The 18,321-nt window shown below is 41.1% G+C and overlaps 1 protein-coding gene across 3 annotated transcripts in view; it reads left to right on the top strand.

The window, feature by feature from the left end:
* Nucleotides 1-18,321, top strand: part of SFMBT1 (Scm like with four mbt domains 1) — a 138,240-nt gene that overhangs the window by 55,975 nt on the left and 63,944 nt on the right. For 2 of the 3 annotated variants that reach the window (XM_045025115.1, XR_006581206.1), the window contains exons 2-3: nucleotides 12,199-12,252; nucleotides 13,044-13,200. In XM_045025115.1, coding sequence (XP_044881050.1) covers nucleotides 13,173-13,200 — 28 coding nt within the window. In that variant the 5' untranslated portion in view covers nucleotides 12,199-12,252; nucleotides 13,044-13,172. Of the gene's footprint in view, nucleotides 1-12,198; nucleotides 12,253-12,366; nucleotides 12,475-13,043; nucleotides 13,201-18,321 lie in introns of all 3 variants that reach the window. The other variant, XM_045025116.1, reaches the window with a different exon arrangement.

Consider the following 18,321-nt stretch of genomic DNA (forward strand, 5'->3'; position numbering starts at 1 on the left):
ACTAGGGAAAGTGTCACTTACAGTGAATCCCGATTTAATGCTGCATTTCTTTGAAAATACAGCAGCTTTTCTTCTTTCATTTCCTAGAAGGCATGTAACCAGTATATCTTATTGGAGAAAAAAAAAAAACCCAACCCTTTTATATGCTCTATTGTTAAAAGTATTGAATCGATTAGTATTTTCCTTCATAATGGTGTCAGCTTGAGTATGTTGTACTTAGAGAAAATCAACACTTGATTTGGAGGAATGTATTTAACAGTTTGTTGACAATGGAAGTGTTCTCACTCCATGTTGTAAAATGGGCAGGTCTTTGTCATTTTAAATCTTAAAGCTATCCATTTGCCTGGTCCATGAACTGTGGGTGCCTTGTAAGGTCTGTGGCATGACTCGGGTCACACCTTGGCCTCAAGTTGTCTTTTAGTTGTGCCTTCTCTGTTCTGCATTTCCAGGGTGAAGAGCCAAATTGATTGCAGTAACCATTTAAACAAGTTTTAGGTTTAGTCCAAGCATGCACTTGATATGTAGAAGTGAAGGAAATGGATAGTTCAAGGTGCTGTTAGTGTAATTGGAGCTGTTCATTTCTAGTTTGTGCTGACAGCAACCAAAGTTTCTTAACTCTGATTCTAATTTCAGTGGCGTATGATAGGGATCTTGATCCAGTTTAAATTGGACAGTTGTCCATATCATAGGCACCGCAGTTGACACTAACTGGAGAATCTCATTAGACGTCAAGGATTCAGTGAGGGAGGGAGACTGCATTAGTTTTTTGCCCTTACAGGTGGCCTTTTCGCAACATGATGCGTGTTGATGGGGTGCCGTGAAGAAACTTGCCTATTCTTTTTTTCACATAGAGGACATCAGTTTTCAGGACTATCAAGTTGGCACTTTGATCCAAAAGCAAATTCTCTTACATTAATGCTTTTTTCTTAAAAAAAAAAAAAAAGAAGTATTATCCTTTATGCAGTTGCTTGGAATCATGCTGTGATGTAGGTAATAAGACTTCATTGAATATAGAACTGATTAAATCTGCTGTTTATGGTTTCTATATGTCTGCCAAACAATCCCACAAAAGTGCACTTTGTAGCCCTTTCTGCTGTAGTAGCTAGCTGAGAGAGCAGGGGTTAGACTGCTTGAAAAACCTTCTAACTCTGGCTGTTGTACCAACCAGGCAATCACTTGCAGCTCATCTACAGAAACTATTAGAGAATTGCTGTTCCCAGATGGCAGGATACAAGTAATTTTTTTATTTAAATTTTAACACATTTCTTAAACATCAGTTGGTTTGGCCAGCATTTCCCTTGAATGTATTTTTCGGAAGAATATAATTTCTGCTTGGGGAAACAAGTAGGAAATACGAGAAGGCTTTTTGGGTACCCTGTTTATGTGTATTGTTCATTGGTTCTCAAATTTCAGTCGGTCAGTAACTGAAGAGGAAGCATGGTCTAGTGTGCACAAGGCTGAGAGTGAGGAACTCCTTTATTCTAATACCGGCTTTAATACTGCTATCGCCATCCTTCTCCCCTCCCTCTCACTGGGTGGGAAGATTGGTCCAAGCAGCTGCGAGATGGACAGCCCAGTAAGAAGATGAGGGAGTGCATGCCTAGGAATGCAGGGCTAGGTTCCTCCTCCAACTCCAGCTGGAGAGCCAGGAGTGGATTGGCCCCTGGCTCCCTACATCATTAATTTAAACCTCTGCCAGCTTCCCTGTAGTTGTAGTACAGGAGCTGTATTTTTAGAATGTTGTGGGTCCGGCCTGTTTTGGGGGTCAGGAAGGAATGTTTTTTTTTTCCTGTTGGGGCCAAATCGGCAGACCTGGTGCATTTTTTTCTCTTGCAGCATGATGGAGGAACAGTTTGGTTAATATTAATTTCTATGTCCTTCTGCTACTTAAGATTTTGTAGGAATGTTCAGTTGCTGTTTGTAGGTGGTGTCCAGTGTGGAGAAGGGCCAATAAGGTCAGCCTCCGGAAGTATGAGACCTGGAATTTTGCTGGTGGACTTCACCTGTGGGTATGTCTACACTTCCAGCGAGGAGTGTGATTCCTAACTTGAGATGTACTGGCACTAGACCTGATCGAGCTGGCATGCTAAAAATAGAGTGTAGCCGCAAGTGACTAGCCACCCTGAGGATATGCATAGGATCTTAGATGCGTGTGCACTCAGGGCCGCTAGCCTCCTCTGACAGTTTGCCCCACCATAGCTACAATCTCTTTTTAGCATGCTAGCTCAACCAGAGCTAATGAAAGAATATCTTCTTGATTTGGAAATCACTCGTGGTGGTGGGATGGGGGGGGCAGAGGATTCAAAAGTGAGCTGAGCCCTAGAGGTGGGCTTAGGACAGTTATGGGTTATATGATGGGACTCCTGTTACCACTGCACTGGACCCACTTAAATGCCTGGTATGTGGGAAGTGGGGCGTTTAGTGTCCGTTCCCACTGTTTAAGCTAATAAAGTCAAAGCCTGTAACTTAAATCCATCCCTGTGTCAGTTTTCATTCACCTGCATATCCTGATGAATGGCTTGTTGAATGGCCTTGAGTAAATCACTTTATATACTCCTTACCTTGGTACCCAGTCTGTAAGAATGGCCTGACAATCTGCTTCATATGTGGATTGTGAAGTTTAGCTAGATAACTTTACATGAGTTTAAATTTAATGTTTATTCTTGACTTGTGCCAGTTCGACAAGTCACAGATTAAGGATCCTGAGTTCAGGTGGAAAGGTATAAATAGCAGAAGCAACTGGACTCCTAGTCGGGGGAAAAAACAGTATGTGTGTATGTATCAGAACGAAGGAAGATGAATGCCATACATGCTGTATCAGCAGTGTTGTTTTTTAAATAGATTCTCAATTTTTTTCTGTAAGATGTGAGTAGCTGTAACCAGAAGCCTTAGTTTTAGATAAGGACAAAAACACGTTCGTTTTGTGTCTAAAAGGCTTTCATGGATGGTAACTGTCCTGGTGAAAATTTCATTTTCACTGGAAACACTTATAGTACAAAAAAATTATATGTGGCCAGAGTCCTTCATCCTTCTGAGATTATTTTTGTTTGTATAATATCAGCAGTATATTTCTCCTGGCATAAGAACAAGTTCCTTACCCCAAGAACTTAATATTGAAATGTATTTAAATAGTTAACTGATTGTTTATGATTTAACTAAACTACAGGTAAATATTGAATTCCATATAGTTTTTTGGGGGGAAGGGGTTAGTGTATTCACTAATGATCCCTCAGGACTTGCCATAAACAGGGGTATTTGCATGGTGCCATCTTATCTTTTGTCTGAACCTCTGTTTTTATAGCATACTCAATGCCATAGTATGAGTGCCTGATCTGTAGCTGTGCACCACACTGTATGCTGGCTGGCTATTCTTCAGACCAGAAGTGGTTGCATTTCAGTGGTGGTTTTACAAGTATAGTTTATGAAGGACTCTGGAATCTTCTGGATGAAAAGAATTGTGCTATATAGTGTAAGCTTTAATTACTGCTAATTATTATGGCCAGTCCGATTCACCAAACAAGATCACTGCCTCTTTTCTTCCCTACTTCTGTGAATTTCCCCAGAAGTGTATTGGGGAAAAGTTTGTGTTTATCAGAAACAACATTCTTGTGTGCAGGGGCTCCTTCCTAGGCTGCCTGTGCTGACTTCTCATTTTCATACAATTATTCCTCTTTTGAGGAATTTCTATCCCTGAATACCAGACCAGTTCCTTGTAAAACAAATGTCAGTTCATGAGGGTGTTGGAATTCTTGAATTACTACTTACTTTATATATTTCAGAGGCTAAACCCCTGCTGATGTCTCTTTAGCCATTTTCTCAAAATTTAAAGAAGTTTGGAGGAGGCAGAGGAATCACTTGTAGAATGGAAATGTTTAAACAAAGGAGTCTTCCTGGGTGAGGGGAGAGATCACTGCATGTTGGTCACTATTCTCTGGTCCTTTTTAGATCCCTTGTCAGCAGTGACAGGGATAGCAGAGGCCCTCAATCAGTCTGGGAGGAGGCTTTTTCTCTTTAGGCACTCTCACCCATTCCTCCTTCTGTAGGCCTGGCTAGTTTACACCTGTGTATCCATTGATCCCTTGGGTTAAAGGCCCTATTCAGCTGCATTTGCAACCAGCTTGGATCTGCTTGTGTATTGATAACAAATGTGTTGTGCTCAGTACTTTGCTGTATACAAATCCTTTTATGTTACGTGCCAACCTTAACACCGAGGCCCACAGTGTTTCTCTTCTCATAATAAAACAGGCCATCTCTGTTACTTGTGCATGGTAGACTGCAGTGGTGCTAGTACAGGAGGATTGTCAAAAGATTAGTTAAAAGTTGAGCTGATTACTTGCCATAAGCGTCAGGGTCACTTGGATTGAGTTGGACCTGCAGGTACTGATAGGTATTCTCTGCATGGTGTACTTCAGTGATATAGACATGGCCCATGGCAATAGATGCTGAATACAAACTCTGTGGTCTATACTCTGGCTATCTTTATATCTGATGTTATGCTAGCAGATCTGGGTTTAGTTCCCTGTGTAGAGGTGGACATAGTATACCTCTTCTGAGACTGTGGGAGGAATTGAATATTTGAACTACCAGTTTAACACTGGTGAAGGACACTTCAAACATCTAACTTTTATGTGAAGGGTTTTCGGGGGGGGGGGGGGCAACAGGGATACCATTGCCATATCTGGCTTTTCAGAGAAGGGGATGAACTTGAGTAAAAGAAGTCATTTACAGTTCATTATAATGCCCACTATGCTACTTTGTGGGAGACCACCTAGAGTCCTGCTTCCTCATTTTTCAATGGCAAAAATGCTCTTATACACCTCTACTCTGATATAACGCGACCCGATATAACACAAATTTGGATAAAACGTGGTAAAGAAGTGCTCGGGGGGGGGGGAGGGCTGTGTGCTCCGGCGGATCAAAGCAAGTTCGATATAATGCGGTTTCACCTATAACGCGGTAAGATTTTTTGGCTCCCAAGGACAGCGTTATATTGGGATAGAGATGTAATTCTATGTGAACTTTTCTATTTGCTCTGTTGCATTGGTGCCTGTAGGTTTGATTTCTCATAGCAGTGCATGAGCTCAGTGTAATACTCCATATAGTGAGAGTCCAATGTAGACCCAAACTGATTATCACCTTTCAGTACTCTATGCAAACAAGCTTAATGCTTCTTCCATTCACTGTTGAATGGTGTTTGTTTTGATTTTGCAATAAAGATTTATTTTAATGGAGAGGGGAAAGGAGATATGCATAGCATATCAGTGGAATAAGCAGTTGAGGATGTGGGTCATAGAAAAATGTGGTTGGTTCAGAAACACTTCTGAATGACTAGACTGCATCTCAAATGCTGTCTTCTGGTTTCTGTGGATTTCAGGATTACTACTTGTGGGGGATGGAATTCTGGTTAATATGATAAAGTGTGTTCCTATATCTCTTCAGTCTGCCCTCGTTCTTTGTAAAGGCACCGATTTAACAAGCAGACGATAAGTAACAGTGCGACTCTAAGTGAATGTCCCACTTTCCTGGTACCATATTTCTTTAATTTCTGGTCCTCAACCTTTTATTTTAATAAGTGACTTTCAAGATTTCTGAGCTAGAAGGTTGAGGTGTGGTTTCACCAGTGATAGTTAATGAGGCTGTGGTACTTCTGGGGAGCGAAGAGGGTCTTCTCTCTGTAGAGGGGGAATACAGAACAGAACTAAGGAGCAAACTTCTTCTGTAAGCAGAACTAGGTCTGGTACACTTCTTCAGCTTTCAGTGATCCAAAGTCCTTTACAATACTTAGTTAACGGTACAAACAATATTTGGAAAGATCATTAAGTGGTCCACAGAGACCCTCAGCAATTTTCAAGTGGTCCACGGAAAAAAAAGTTTGAGAACCACTGAATTAAGTAGTAATGAAACTAAGATAGGTCTGGTATCTTCATTTCTTTTCTTGGGTTTGCAGAAATAGATTCTGCATATGATGCCACTTCCATGTCCAAGAATCTGCCTCTCAGCAGTGCAACTACTTTCATGACTCTATGACTGTACATTCCTCACTGTACTAACAGCATCCACCTCAGACACCTATCACTGGCCAGACACACCACCTCATTGTTTCCCACCTATCCCCTCATTTTAAAAACAATATTAGACCTCAAACACCAACCAATTTACTTTAATTCAGCATCCAACTTGGATTTCTTTTCATATTCAAGTGAGCCATCTGGCTTTAATGAACTGTAATTGGTTTTAATGAACTGTAATTGGTTTTAATACTGCTTCCAGTTGTTGCTTTCTCACTGAACATTTCATGTGTCACAGAAAATGCAGTTCTAGAGTTCTAGGAAGGTTTGTAATCCTGAAATAAGTGCTGTACGTTGCAGTCTACTTCCAGAGACTGGGTTCTGTTCTGTCATTTGTAATCTCTTTTTTGGATGTCTAGGCTAGATTTAGCAAAGGGATATTTTACAGCAGAGGTGGGCAAACTATGGCCCACAGGCCACATCCGGCCCATGGGACCCTCCTGCCCGGCCCCAGAGCTACTGGCCCGAGAGGCTAGCCCCCGGCCCCTCCCCCACAGCCTCAGCTCGCTTCGCCGCCCGCACAGTGCTCTGGGCGGTGGAGCTATGAGCTCCTGGGGCAGCGCAGCTGCAGAGCTCGGCCTGACCAGGTCTCTGTGCTGCACGCTGGCATAGCTGGCTTCAGCCGGGCAGCGCGGCTGCAGCGCCACCAGCCACTGGTGCTCCAGGCAGGGCAGTAAGGGGGTAGGGAGCGGAGGGGTTGAATAGAGGGCAGGGGAGTTTGCAGTCATGGTCGGGGGCGGAGGTGTGGATAGGGGTTGGGGCGGTCAGAGGGCGAGGAAGTGGGGGGTTGAATGGGGGCAGGGATTCCAGGGGGGCAGTCAGGAATGAGAGGAGGGGTTGCATGGGGTGGCAGGGGGCAGTCAGGGGCAGGGGTTCCAGGGGATGTCAGGGGACAGGGAACAGGGTGGTTGGATGGGGCAGGAGTCCGGGGGGAGGCGGGGACGTCAAGGGGCAAGAAGCAGGAGGGGTCAGATTGGGGGCAGGGCAAGGGGCCAGGCCACTCCTGGCTGTTTGGGGAGGCACAGCCTCTGCTAACTGGCCCTCCACATAATTTTGGAAACCCGATGCGGCCCTCAGGCCAAAAAGTTTGCCCGCCCCTGTTTTACAGGTTTTGAACTTCATCTGCCTATTGGTAATTCAGCTGCTTTCCAGTTCTGTCTGTGTTTTAAAAAAAAAAAAAAAAAATCAGTGCTTCTTGCTAAATAAAGAGGACCTTACTCAGACTTTACTAGGGCAAAGCTCACATTAACTTCAGTAGGAGCTGTGGGTATTCAGCATCTCTTAGATAAAATAGTAGCCTGATTTAGGTGTTTACATGTTACTAGGTTCCTAAATTTAGGTGCCAAAATTTTAATATATCAGCTTATACACATTTTGGTATGTATTTTGCTCTGTTTTAGTTGTGGAAGATACTCTGGAGAGCTGGGTAATATAAATTCTGAAAGTTTAATTAAACCAGGCCTGCACAACATGCGGCCTGGGGGCCGCATGCAGCCCGCGGGGGGTGAGTAGGTGGGCTCACTGTGCGGCCCGTGGGGAGTGAGTAGGAAAGCGGCGGGTGAGGGAGGGGGGCTGAAGAAGGGGGTGGGCAGTGGCGGGGGGTGAGGAGGCAAGCTGGGGCGGGGGGGGCCTGAGGAGGCGAGCGGGCGGGCAGTGGTGGGGGGTGAGTAGGTGAGCCGGGGGGGGGGGGTTGAGGAGGCGAGTGGGCGGGCAGTGGCGGGGAGTGAGTAGGTGAGCCGGGGGGGTGAGGGGCTGAGGAGGCGAGCGAGGAGTCAGTGGCTGACCTGTTCTACTGATGTGGTCTGGCTCCCATCCCCTCTCCAAGGGTTGCAGCTGTCTGGAGGTGCTGCCTTCCTCATCCACACCTCATTCATTCAACAGGGCAATTGATTACAAAGTTGGGGGAAGATCTTGTTCTACTTCTAGCAAAAAGACATTTTTCTTTTACCTTAATTATACTACCTTAGGGGCCTGCTATAACATATTACAAAGGTTCAATACTGCTGTTTTGGTGGGGCAGCGCTGGGGAGGGAGAGTTTGTTTCTGCGGAGCAGGCGGTGCTGGGGGGGGCGGTTGGGGAGGGTGTTGTGTTTTGGGGGGGGCTTGGCAGCGCTGGGGAGGGTCCGCAGGGCCGGGGGGGTTCGGCCCTCAGCTGTTTTCTTTGGAGTTGTATGGCCTTCACCGCTTTAGGAGTTGTTCAGGCCTGAATTAAACCATCTTCGTGACTAGAGCTTCCAGGATCAGGTGTTAGGGCTGCATTTCAAAGCATACGAGACTGTAGTGCTTAACAGCACTCCATCTGTGCAAAGTCCCCCTATTTGGTTTTGTACTGTGACCGTTTGTACACAAAAATGTATTACTAGTTTTTGCCAATCCCAAAAAATATATTGGTTTACAAGAAAATATGATAAATGTATTCTGTTTGGCACTCTATGGTAGAGTCAAAATATTTTATAGTTTTTCCATGGGGTAGCCTTATCTTCCAGCATCCCACACCACTTCAGGCATATGGAGATAAATTATATGGTTTAGACAAAGTAGAAGCATTGTAGCAGGAATTTTCCATTTAAATAACATGCATTAGCATGCTGAATTTTGGTAACTATATGTCCTTTTTTACAATTGTAGAAAGTTACACTTCTGTAGAGAGTAAACTGATGTTTGCTGAGGGTCGTTTCTGAATTACCTGAATTTTTAAATCTTGGCACATCTACTTCTTCCCAAAAGATAACTTGTATTAAAAAAAAAAATTGGACTAGGTTTTTTGGGGGCTGTACCTCAGAACTAGTAGAACACCATCAAACAGTTTTAATTGTCTTATTTCTTTCTTAGCTTAAATGTATGTGTCTTTTTATTATCTGTTAACAACTTCATTCATAGCCGAATGGATATTTGATACAGGAAAGTTGTTTGCGCACAACTATTTGTACCAATTTAACTGTGTCTAAAATTGCTACAAACAGTGTAGACAACCCGTCTATGGTTTTGTCTATAGTTTTCAGTTGAGTTGTAACTGAAGTTTAGTTGAGAGCATTGTACAGTATCATCAAGTGGTAAATCTAAATACTCAGCAAATGGTTGTTTCAGGACACACACTCACTTATGAAGTGTCTAGATTCACCTTCAGACTACAGCTGGGCAGAGAAAGTCAATTCCTTTTCATGGAGGATTTTAATACCTCCAAATCTGGGTTTGTTCCAATTCAGAATGAAACCCGTTTTCAAAATACTCTATGAAAGGAAATGGTGCCTTCATTCAGAATCAGTCCACGTGGTGGATTACCCCAGAGCCAGACATCCCAGAAACCCTGTGTCCCTGACTCCAAGGCAGTCTGCCTGACAGGCTGCCCCAGAGCCGAGGGCCCTGGGAGAGCTTCCAGTTGGACTGCCAAGGAGACAGACAGACAAGCTGGAAGGAAACAAGGCAAGCTCCAGACAGAAACTTTGTCAAAACAGAACCATCTTCATGAAACATTTTGATTTAGATAAATTGGCAAATTATGATGAAAAAAATTGATCTGAAATTTTCCAACCGGTTCTAATTCACAATCATGTTAACTTGATTAGTTGACAATTAACTTATTAAAACCTGGCTAAAACTATAGCCTATGTAAAGATTCAGTCCCATCCAGACTTAGTTATAATGACAGTCCCATGGAAAATATCTTTTTTTTTAATAGATGTCCAAGGTGCAAACTTCCTGTGATTCATTTATTTTATATATATATATATATATATATATATATATATATATATATATATTACTGACTCTGGGGTTTTCTTAAATGGTAGCACCTTAAATGGCCTAATTAGTGATTTTGATGATCTTGATTAAAGTCAGTTTTACTGTTTCCTCTTGATAGTCAGTTTCACTTATTTGTATGGGTTTTTCAGCCAGTAGTATAGAAAAAAGGCACATTTAAACAATTAATTGTAAGAATGGTAGGGCTGTCTCTGGGGCAGACATAGAGTTGCCAACTCTCACGACGTTGTGAGTTTTTGTGGGTTTTGGTGTTTTTTCCTTAAAGCCCCAGCTTCTGGAGGTATGTGGTTAGGTGAGACTCTTGGCTTTCATTTTAAAAGCAAGTTTCTAGTACTCGTGGTTATAGAGAATCAAGGGCACCCTAAAACTCAAACCAGAATGAAAATAAAAAGTACCTCTCGTTTATTTTTAAAACGTTTTCTGATTTAGAAGTCAGTTAAGGTTTGGATGCATTTTGGATGCTTGGGGTTTTTTCATAATACTTAATATACTGCTGGAAATTGCTTGTAGTAGAGGGACATATGAACGTTTCTGTTTGTTTGTTTTTTTAAACTACTATACTTACAAGCTTAATAGTGAAATTGAATACTTAATGAGGAAAAATATATTCTCTTTTTCAGTTTATTTTGTGCATTGACGAAACCTGTATAACCAGTCTCACTGGTTGATTCCATTACATTTCCTGAATTACATGAGTGTTTTACTGCATTGGGTGGGTGTTAAGGTTCTGGCTGCATTATCCAACCTGTATCCCTTTGCTGGGTTTTCAGTATTAAAATGTTTTTTTTTTCTTTTTTAAACAGTCATTCTTAATGCTGTGTTTTATTTCATATTTCCTTCTTAGAGGGGGAAAAGGTGACACCTTGATTCTTCAAATAAATGTAGTTTCATTTGTTCTTGCTATGAGGCAGGCAAGCAGGTTATTCCTTTCTCTGAACCGGTTCGTGAATTGGGCTCCAATGCAGCAAATCATAGTTAGTTACATGCTTAAATCCTACTCATGTGAGTCTTAAGCTCATTCTTAAGTGCTTTGCTGAAAACTGCAAAGGTTGGTGAGAAAATGATCAAGGTTTGTAGAGAGTTAGGAGCCAGGGCCGGCACCAGCCCAGCAAGCAAGTGCTTGGGGCAGCCAAGGGAGACGAGCAATTCGGCGGCGGGTCCCTCAGTCCCTCTCGGAGCGAAGGACCAGCCGCCGAAGACTGAAGCGGCGGCGGTAGAGCTGCATATCGCGATCGTGGCTTTTTTTTTCCCCCTCCCCCCTTTTTTTTGCTGCTTGGGGCGGAAAAAACCATGGAGCCGGCCCTGTTAGGAGCTATAACCCTTGGGAGTTTTTCATATGCAGCAAAATGTGATACGTTTTGTGTATTATACAGTAGTTGAAGCAGTAACTTACTGCATGACATAATACATTTAAACGAAGCTATCCTTACAGTTTCTCCATAAGCAACTCTTGACAGAGTGCAATTAGTAAAGACAGTGATTTGATGTGCAAAAGTCCCTTCAAGTAATTGACTAAGTGGATTTACGCCCACCTATGCCAGTGGGAAACTTGGCCCTTATAATTTTAACATAACTAAACTAGACAGTGATGTGTTTGGTGGCAGTTTGCATAGTCTGTTCATGCTTCACTGCTGATTATTGAGAGGACTTCAGTTTACCTAGCAAGAAAACACTTCACTCTGTTTACAGGGGAAAATATAATTATCCCTACTGCAACTTGGGTAATTATTGGCTATCTTCCACCAGGATTTTACATGGAGTGCATTCATGAGGCGAGACAAAAGTTTGTCATGTTTTGAGAAGTTTGACACCTCTCTCTTCAGAAATTAGTACTTTATTGGATGGCTTCCCAGTCACTGATAAATATAACAGTAGTATTCTAAGCTTTTGAGAATGGTAATCTAGGCTTTTTATGAAAATGAGTACTCCTGGAAGCACCCTAGCAGAAAAATAAAATATATTAACTTTCCATGCACAGAGCTGAGCAAATCTGTTTCAGGTCACCAGATCCCTCTCAAATTAATATTTTAAAGTTATATTTTTTGTGCATCACAAAGTGAAATATAATAATGAATTGCTAAAGAAATACCATCAAATATAAAGGAGGATAATAAAATCATTAAAAATGATCTAGTAAAAGAATATACATGGAAAGGCAATTAAGTACTCCATCCTGGTGCATGGAAATGTAACCGTTTTTTAAATTTGTATAAAAAGGCACAGTATTCAGGTAATAGACAAACGTAATTGATTATTGGCAGCAAGATGGCTTTGCTAGTTTTATTTCTGTTGATCCTGTTAAAGTGAGGAAGTGATGGCTCATTGGCTAAGGTCTTTAACCAGTTTTTTTGTTTTAATAACATTGTAGCTCCTAAAGTGACAGAAGACCAGCATTGCTGAATCCCTTGAAGACTTATGAAAGGTGTGTTGCTAAAATGTTCAAAATAAATATCCTTAAAAGGACATATAGTGGGCCAGATTCTGATCTCAGTTACACTGACTTAAGTGGTGTTACTTGTCCATTTCACTTGTATAGTTGTGATCAGAGGGAGGAAGAATGGCCTTTTGTTAGGGCACTGACCTGGGACATGGAAGACCTGGGTTCAAGTTCCTGATCTGCAACAGACTTTCTGTGTGACTGTGGGTAAGTCACTCACCCACTCAGTTTCCTATCAATAAAATGGGAATTGGCTTGAGGTGGTTGGCAATCTAGGTATCAAAGCCAAGAAACTGACAAAAGATGGCCCTGCCTAGCCATTTCATCGGAAAAAGGAGAGGCGTTGAGCTGTATTATAGGTGTGATATGTATGGTTTGATAAACAGTTGTAGCTTTAAAAAAAAAAAAAAAAACTGTGCTGCTAGTTTATATCTCTTGCTCAATCCCATACCATATGCTGCTGTCTGGATCTATCATGCTCTTGTAATCCATTTGAAGGTGGGTTGGAGATCAGATTTTTTGTATGTGTTATTGCAACAAAAATTCATGATGTCAAACTGGCCTTACTAATGAGAAAAACAAGGACCACTAGCTGAAAAGATGTATTAAAGTGAACAGTTCCCCCTTTATTGTTCCTCAGCAGTAAGCTAAACACTTGTCTTGCATCTGAAAAAAAAGTGATTTAAAAAAAAAAAAGCGTTTGAGCTTCCTTTTTTTTTTTTTTTTTTTTTTTTTTTTTTTTTTTTTTTTTTTTTTTTTTTTTTTTTTTTTTTTAGTGTTCTTGCTTGAACTCCCTGGATGTCTGTAGAAGCAAAGGTGGGAAACAGCACATGAGCAGCAGACAGTGACAGGGTTGGCTCCCAAGACTTCCTGCTACTGCGCATTACTGCTGGATTGCTGTGGAAATGAATGGAGAACAGCAGCATGATGCAGGTAGTACCACTGATGAACCCCAGAGTTAGAGGTTCTCTCTGCACAGAGATGTTACAGCTAAACTGAATAGGATCTGCAAATGTTTTTAGTAAAAGTGCATGACCAAATTTTTGTGTATAAGGGAGTAGTTTCACATTGCAATTACTATGGAATAGATTCCAATTTCCTTGCACATATTCAGTAGTGCCTTACTCCCTAAATAGTACCAAGGAAACAATAATCTGGCCCTATGTTAATAAATGATATTTTAAAAAGTGAGCTTTTCCTTTGTATTGTAAATATGGGCTATTCACATATGTTGCTTCGATTTAGAACAGAGAAGGGTCATCTGGGGGTGGGAGAGTGAAAAGGGCAGAGCGATTATTTTAAAAATATTTTGCACACTTAAAGCACACTGCAAATATAAAGTAAGTCTCCCGATACCCTTGTGAAGTAATTCAAAATTATTTAATGTTTACCTTTATATAAGCTGAACTACAAAAGTTGAGTGGTATGCTTCAGTCACTCATTATCCTCCTTCAAACTCCTCCTCAAAACTGCCCTCTGCCATGATGCCTACAAAAAAAACCAAAAAACTTGACAGCAGTTAGGCCACTGGTGTGCTGAGATCATTGCCTATCACACAGACCAATATTGTCTCATTTCCTTGTCTGTCTGTACCCATCTGTTGTCTCTTGTCTTGTACTTAGGCTGTGTCTACACCAGTGGTGCCCATCCTTATTACACAGGAGGGCCACACAAACCTAAGCACAACCTTGTATGGGCCAAAGAGATTCTACATATTTTAATAAGATTTAAAGTCATCTGTATTGATAGTATATTTTAAGTTTATCTTGCTTCGTATATAGATACATAGCCCTCCCACTTTTAAAAGTGATGGAGTCATAGCCTCTCCCACCCCCTGTTCTGACACCCTTGGCCAAGATCATCCTTTTCCTCTGTCTTTGTACACTACCTGTCACCAATGTCTGGTCCTGGACTAGGGCTTCTAGGAGCTATATTAATACAAATAAAATAATAAGAGCTTTGGGTAGTCTTTAATCTTGATTTCTAGTCCCATAGTCAAACCACTGAACCAGGTTATCTTCTACATTTCTCTTTGCCTAGTGGAAAAGTACCAAAGAAAATATTTCCCCTCTACCATTGCTATTTGTAGTTTCCTACATTGCTTTAGGAAAGTATAATTACTGTTACTGCTACTGAAGCAATGCATAAAAAGACTACATACAATGCATGCAAAAATGTTTTACCTGACCATGAAACATGCTCTCTGAGAAATAGTCACAGACAGACAGCCTGCTGCCAACCTTGTTCCCTCCGAAATATTAGATGAGCAAAAAAGAGCAACACAGAAGTGGGGTTAGTGTTACCCAGCATATATAAACCAGTTTTGCAGTAGCAGCCAAAGATTTCTAAAGCACTTGATAAAAATGTGTCGTGTGTGCAAAAAGGAGAGGGTAAAAATAGTTATCCGACTCTGAAAAAAATCGTAACAAATGTTAAGGCTGTACAAAGGTTAAAAACCCACGTCTGTGCACCACAGCACACACTGGATTTTTATTTTGCAAAAAAAGGTAAGTGTCATTAGCCTCTGCTACTTATGGAATGTCTGTAAACAGTTCATTGTTTCTTGAATCTTCTGTCTTTCCATAGAAGCAGCAAAGAGTCCTGTGGCACCTTATAGACTAACAGACGTTTTGGAGCATGAGCTTTCGTGGGTGAATACCCACTTCGTCGGATGCATCATGCTCCAAAATGTCTTTTAGTCTATAAGGTGCCACAGGACTCTTTGCTGCTTTTACAGATCCAGACTAACACGGCTACCCCTCTGATACTTGTCTTTCCATAGATCATTCTCTATGGCTCAATTGCAGATATTCTAAATTCAAGATGTTACTTGGTTGTGATTTTGTCTGAATCACATAGTATTGTTTTGAATACAGGAAGCATGTGAAAATTTCTGGCATGAATTTCAAATTGAGTTTCCATGAATACTTTCACATGCAACTTTTGAAGTTCACTTTAAATGAACACTTTTGCTAATACACTAATTATTGGAATGCTCACAAAATAAATATACGAGATGCAAACGTGGTCACGTAGTCAAAGCAAATTTATTTAAAATGTAAAGAGATGTTTGTTTATGCATTACTTATCCACCTCTATTTACTTGAGAATTACAACTGTATTTACTTTTTTTGAAAAATATAAACAGAATATAGTGAATTAATATCTCTGTCAGGACCTTCCTTCAGTCACTTGTTGTAAAAGGCATTTCCACCTTAGTCCTCTCTTCAGAAGTGTTAACAAAATAGTTAATTTAAAATCTTTACACCCCCCTCCACAAAAAAACAAATAATAAAACTAACAAGATGTGCTAACCGCAGTAGTTCAATCACACTGGTTTTAGTCTCACTCTAGTCCCATTACTGCACTCATAGCACATTGAGTTAGTTTATGAACTGTAGGATGCTACAATATAAATATACATGTGACAGATTTTTATTGGGACTACCCCCTCATCTTCTCCTTTGACTGATTTAATTTTTCTTGTGTATGACTTTTTAAAATTGCTTTCTCCTTTACCTCTCCTCCTCTAAGATAACTGAAAATAGCCTCTGTGCTATTTTCTTTCCTGCAACTCTTTTCCAGTGTGTGAATGTGGACAGTTATCCCATGCCACAGGAGGAAAAGACAATGCCTACTCTTGTCACTTTGTCTTTCAGCTACCAGAATCCCAACCTGACTTCACTTAATCATGGCCTAACTGATTATATTGATTAAGGAGATTAACTGTAGTTAAAACCAGGTTGAAAAACCTGGTTGTTAGAACTTGGTTTCAGACTGAGAGAGTCTGAAGTTAGCCTTAATTGCAGGTCTTGCACACCGTAGTATGATGTACTTAACTGTCTCTGTGTGACAGTCTTCTAACTAAACCACATTAATTATGCATGGAGATTATTGGCAATGAGAATTAACATGGGGCAAAGGTCCACATTTAAAGCAGAGCACCTGTAGTTGAACTCGTTCTGTGGGAACACTTGAATGAAACTCTGTCACATTTCACCACCACCTTCACATATTAACAGTGTCAGGTGATGGAATTCAATATTCCTATGTTCCTGTCGTATCACAGGATGGATAGTCAAAGAGATAGCAGAATTAATGCGGAAACATTTGATGCTGAATACAACACTAATGCAAATAGTTTTGGATAGTAAGTGATATACAGTAGTACTGTGCTGATTTGACACTACTAATCCACACACATAATTTGGCCCCCAAAAAAGCTGTCTTTTCCCACTTCTTTTTCTAATTCCTGAAATTTAGGCTCTAAAACCAGTTAGGCACTGCAATGCTGAGCGCAGCCATGCCTAAATACCTTTCTGATTTTCAGTTTTTCACAGTTGGTATCACCCATTAGTACAAATAAATAAGATTCTATTGTATTGTTTGAATTCAAACTGATTAGTACATTAAATAATAAACCCATTAAATAATAAACCCCGAAATGCAAATTGAGTTCAACTGGTCCTATCTGCTCCAACTGACTAGATCAAAATATTTAATTTAAATGAGGCCCTACTCAGTCATCACTACCTTGCCAAAAAATAAAAACAGCAACTGAATGCTGACATTTGACTTTCCTGTTACCTTAAGCCTTCAGAGTGGGACAGACTTCAGCCAAACTTACTAAATACAGTAGAATCTCAAAGATATGTACACCAGAGTTGCAGACTGACCGGTCAATTGGACGCTAAGTGGAACCGGAAGTAAGCAATCAAGCAGCAGAAGAGACAAAAGAAAGCAAATACTGTACTGTACCTTGCCTCTTAGAGGTAGGCACATCTGGGCTGCCTGTTACCACCCTCATCCCCATGCCCATGCATGGGACAGTCACTTACAGCTAGGAGGTGAAGATACTGATGCTGCCAGCCCATGGCAGCTGGAGCTGGCCGAGCAGGAGCAGCGCTGGGGTCTGCACAGTTTTCATCCCCTCCCTTGGCTGGGAGGGGAACAAGCTTGCAAACTGAGTCCGATCCCTGGGAAAGGAGCTGCCAGTGCTGAGGAGGGAGTTGCTGGCCTGGAGTGTCAGCTGCTGGAGCTGGAGTCTGAACTGTGCTTTATTTAGTGTTATGAACATTTCATAGTTACAGACAACCTCTGTTCCTGAGGTGTCCGTAACTCTGAGGTTCTACTGTATTTCTGAATTCTCTGAAATTGAATGAAGAAATTAAGACATTTGTTCACTGAATATATTCATGCATAATGTATCTATTGCGGGGGGGAACAAAATTGTTACCTTTCTCCCCATTTAACATAATGTGGCACTTTAGCATGGGGACATTACTCAGTAAGCTTTTCATGTTTCTTATTCACCCAGTAACAGCTACAGTAAATTAATTGGAAACTTCAGCACTGTAGAAAGACAGTACATGGGTACAAGGCAGACAGATTTGTCTAGGGCGACCAGAGACCAAGTGTGAAAAATCATGATGAGGTGTGGGGGCAATAGGCGCCTATATAAGACAAAACCCCAAATATCGGGACTGTCCCTATAAAATCGGGACATCTGGTCACCCTAGATTTGTCACATGGTGAACTAGAGTTTAAAGCATTACAACATTGAGGCTTTAGTTATAAAAATTGGAGGGAAAGTATTAAACTCACTTCCACAAAAGTGAGAGTAAAAGTTTGTAATTACATTCCAAAGTTCATTTTCAGTAATTTTTTGTGCTTGTTATACATTGCTGAAAATGGTGAGATATAATATAAAAATGTAGAAGATAATAGCTTCTGGTTTTCTACTGCAGGTGTGATGAGTGAACAGCTCATATGCAGCTTTGAGCAGACAATGTATATTAGCAAAATAAAATAGACATAACTCTTAGTTCCAATTCATTCAGAACTGTTTCTGACAGCACTGTAATAGTGGGCATATGATACCTAGAAAAGCAGGCAAACGCTGCTTCTTTCCTGGAGTTCCTTGTAATAATTAGGTAGCAACATAAACTAATTGACCCTTTCAGTGTGTTAAGTGACCTCTGCCTCTTCTAAGGAGCTTAACTGCCCCTTAGACAGTTATCTGATGATCATCATTATAGAAGACTTGGTGCTGCA

This window comes from Mauremys mutica, chromosome 7 (genome assembly GCF_020497125.1).
Source record: "Mauremys mutica isolate MM-2020 ecotype Southern chromosome 7, ASM2049712v1, whole genome shotgun sequence".
Taxonomy (NCBI): Eukaryota; Metazoa; Chordata; order Testudines; family Geoemydidae; genus Mauremys; species Mauremys mutica.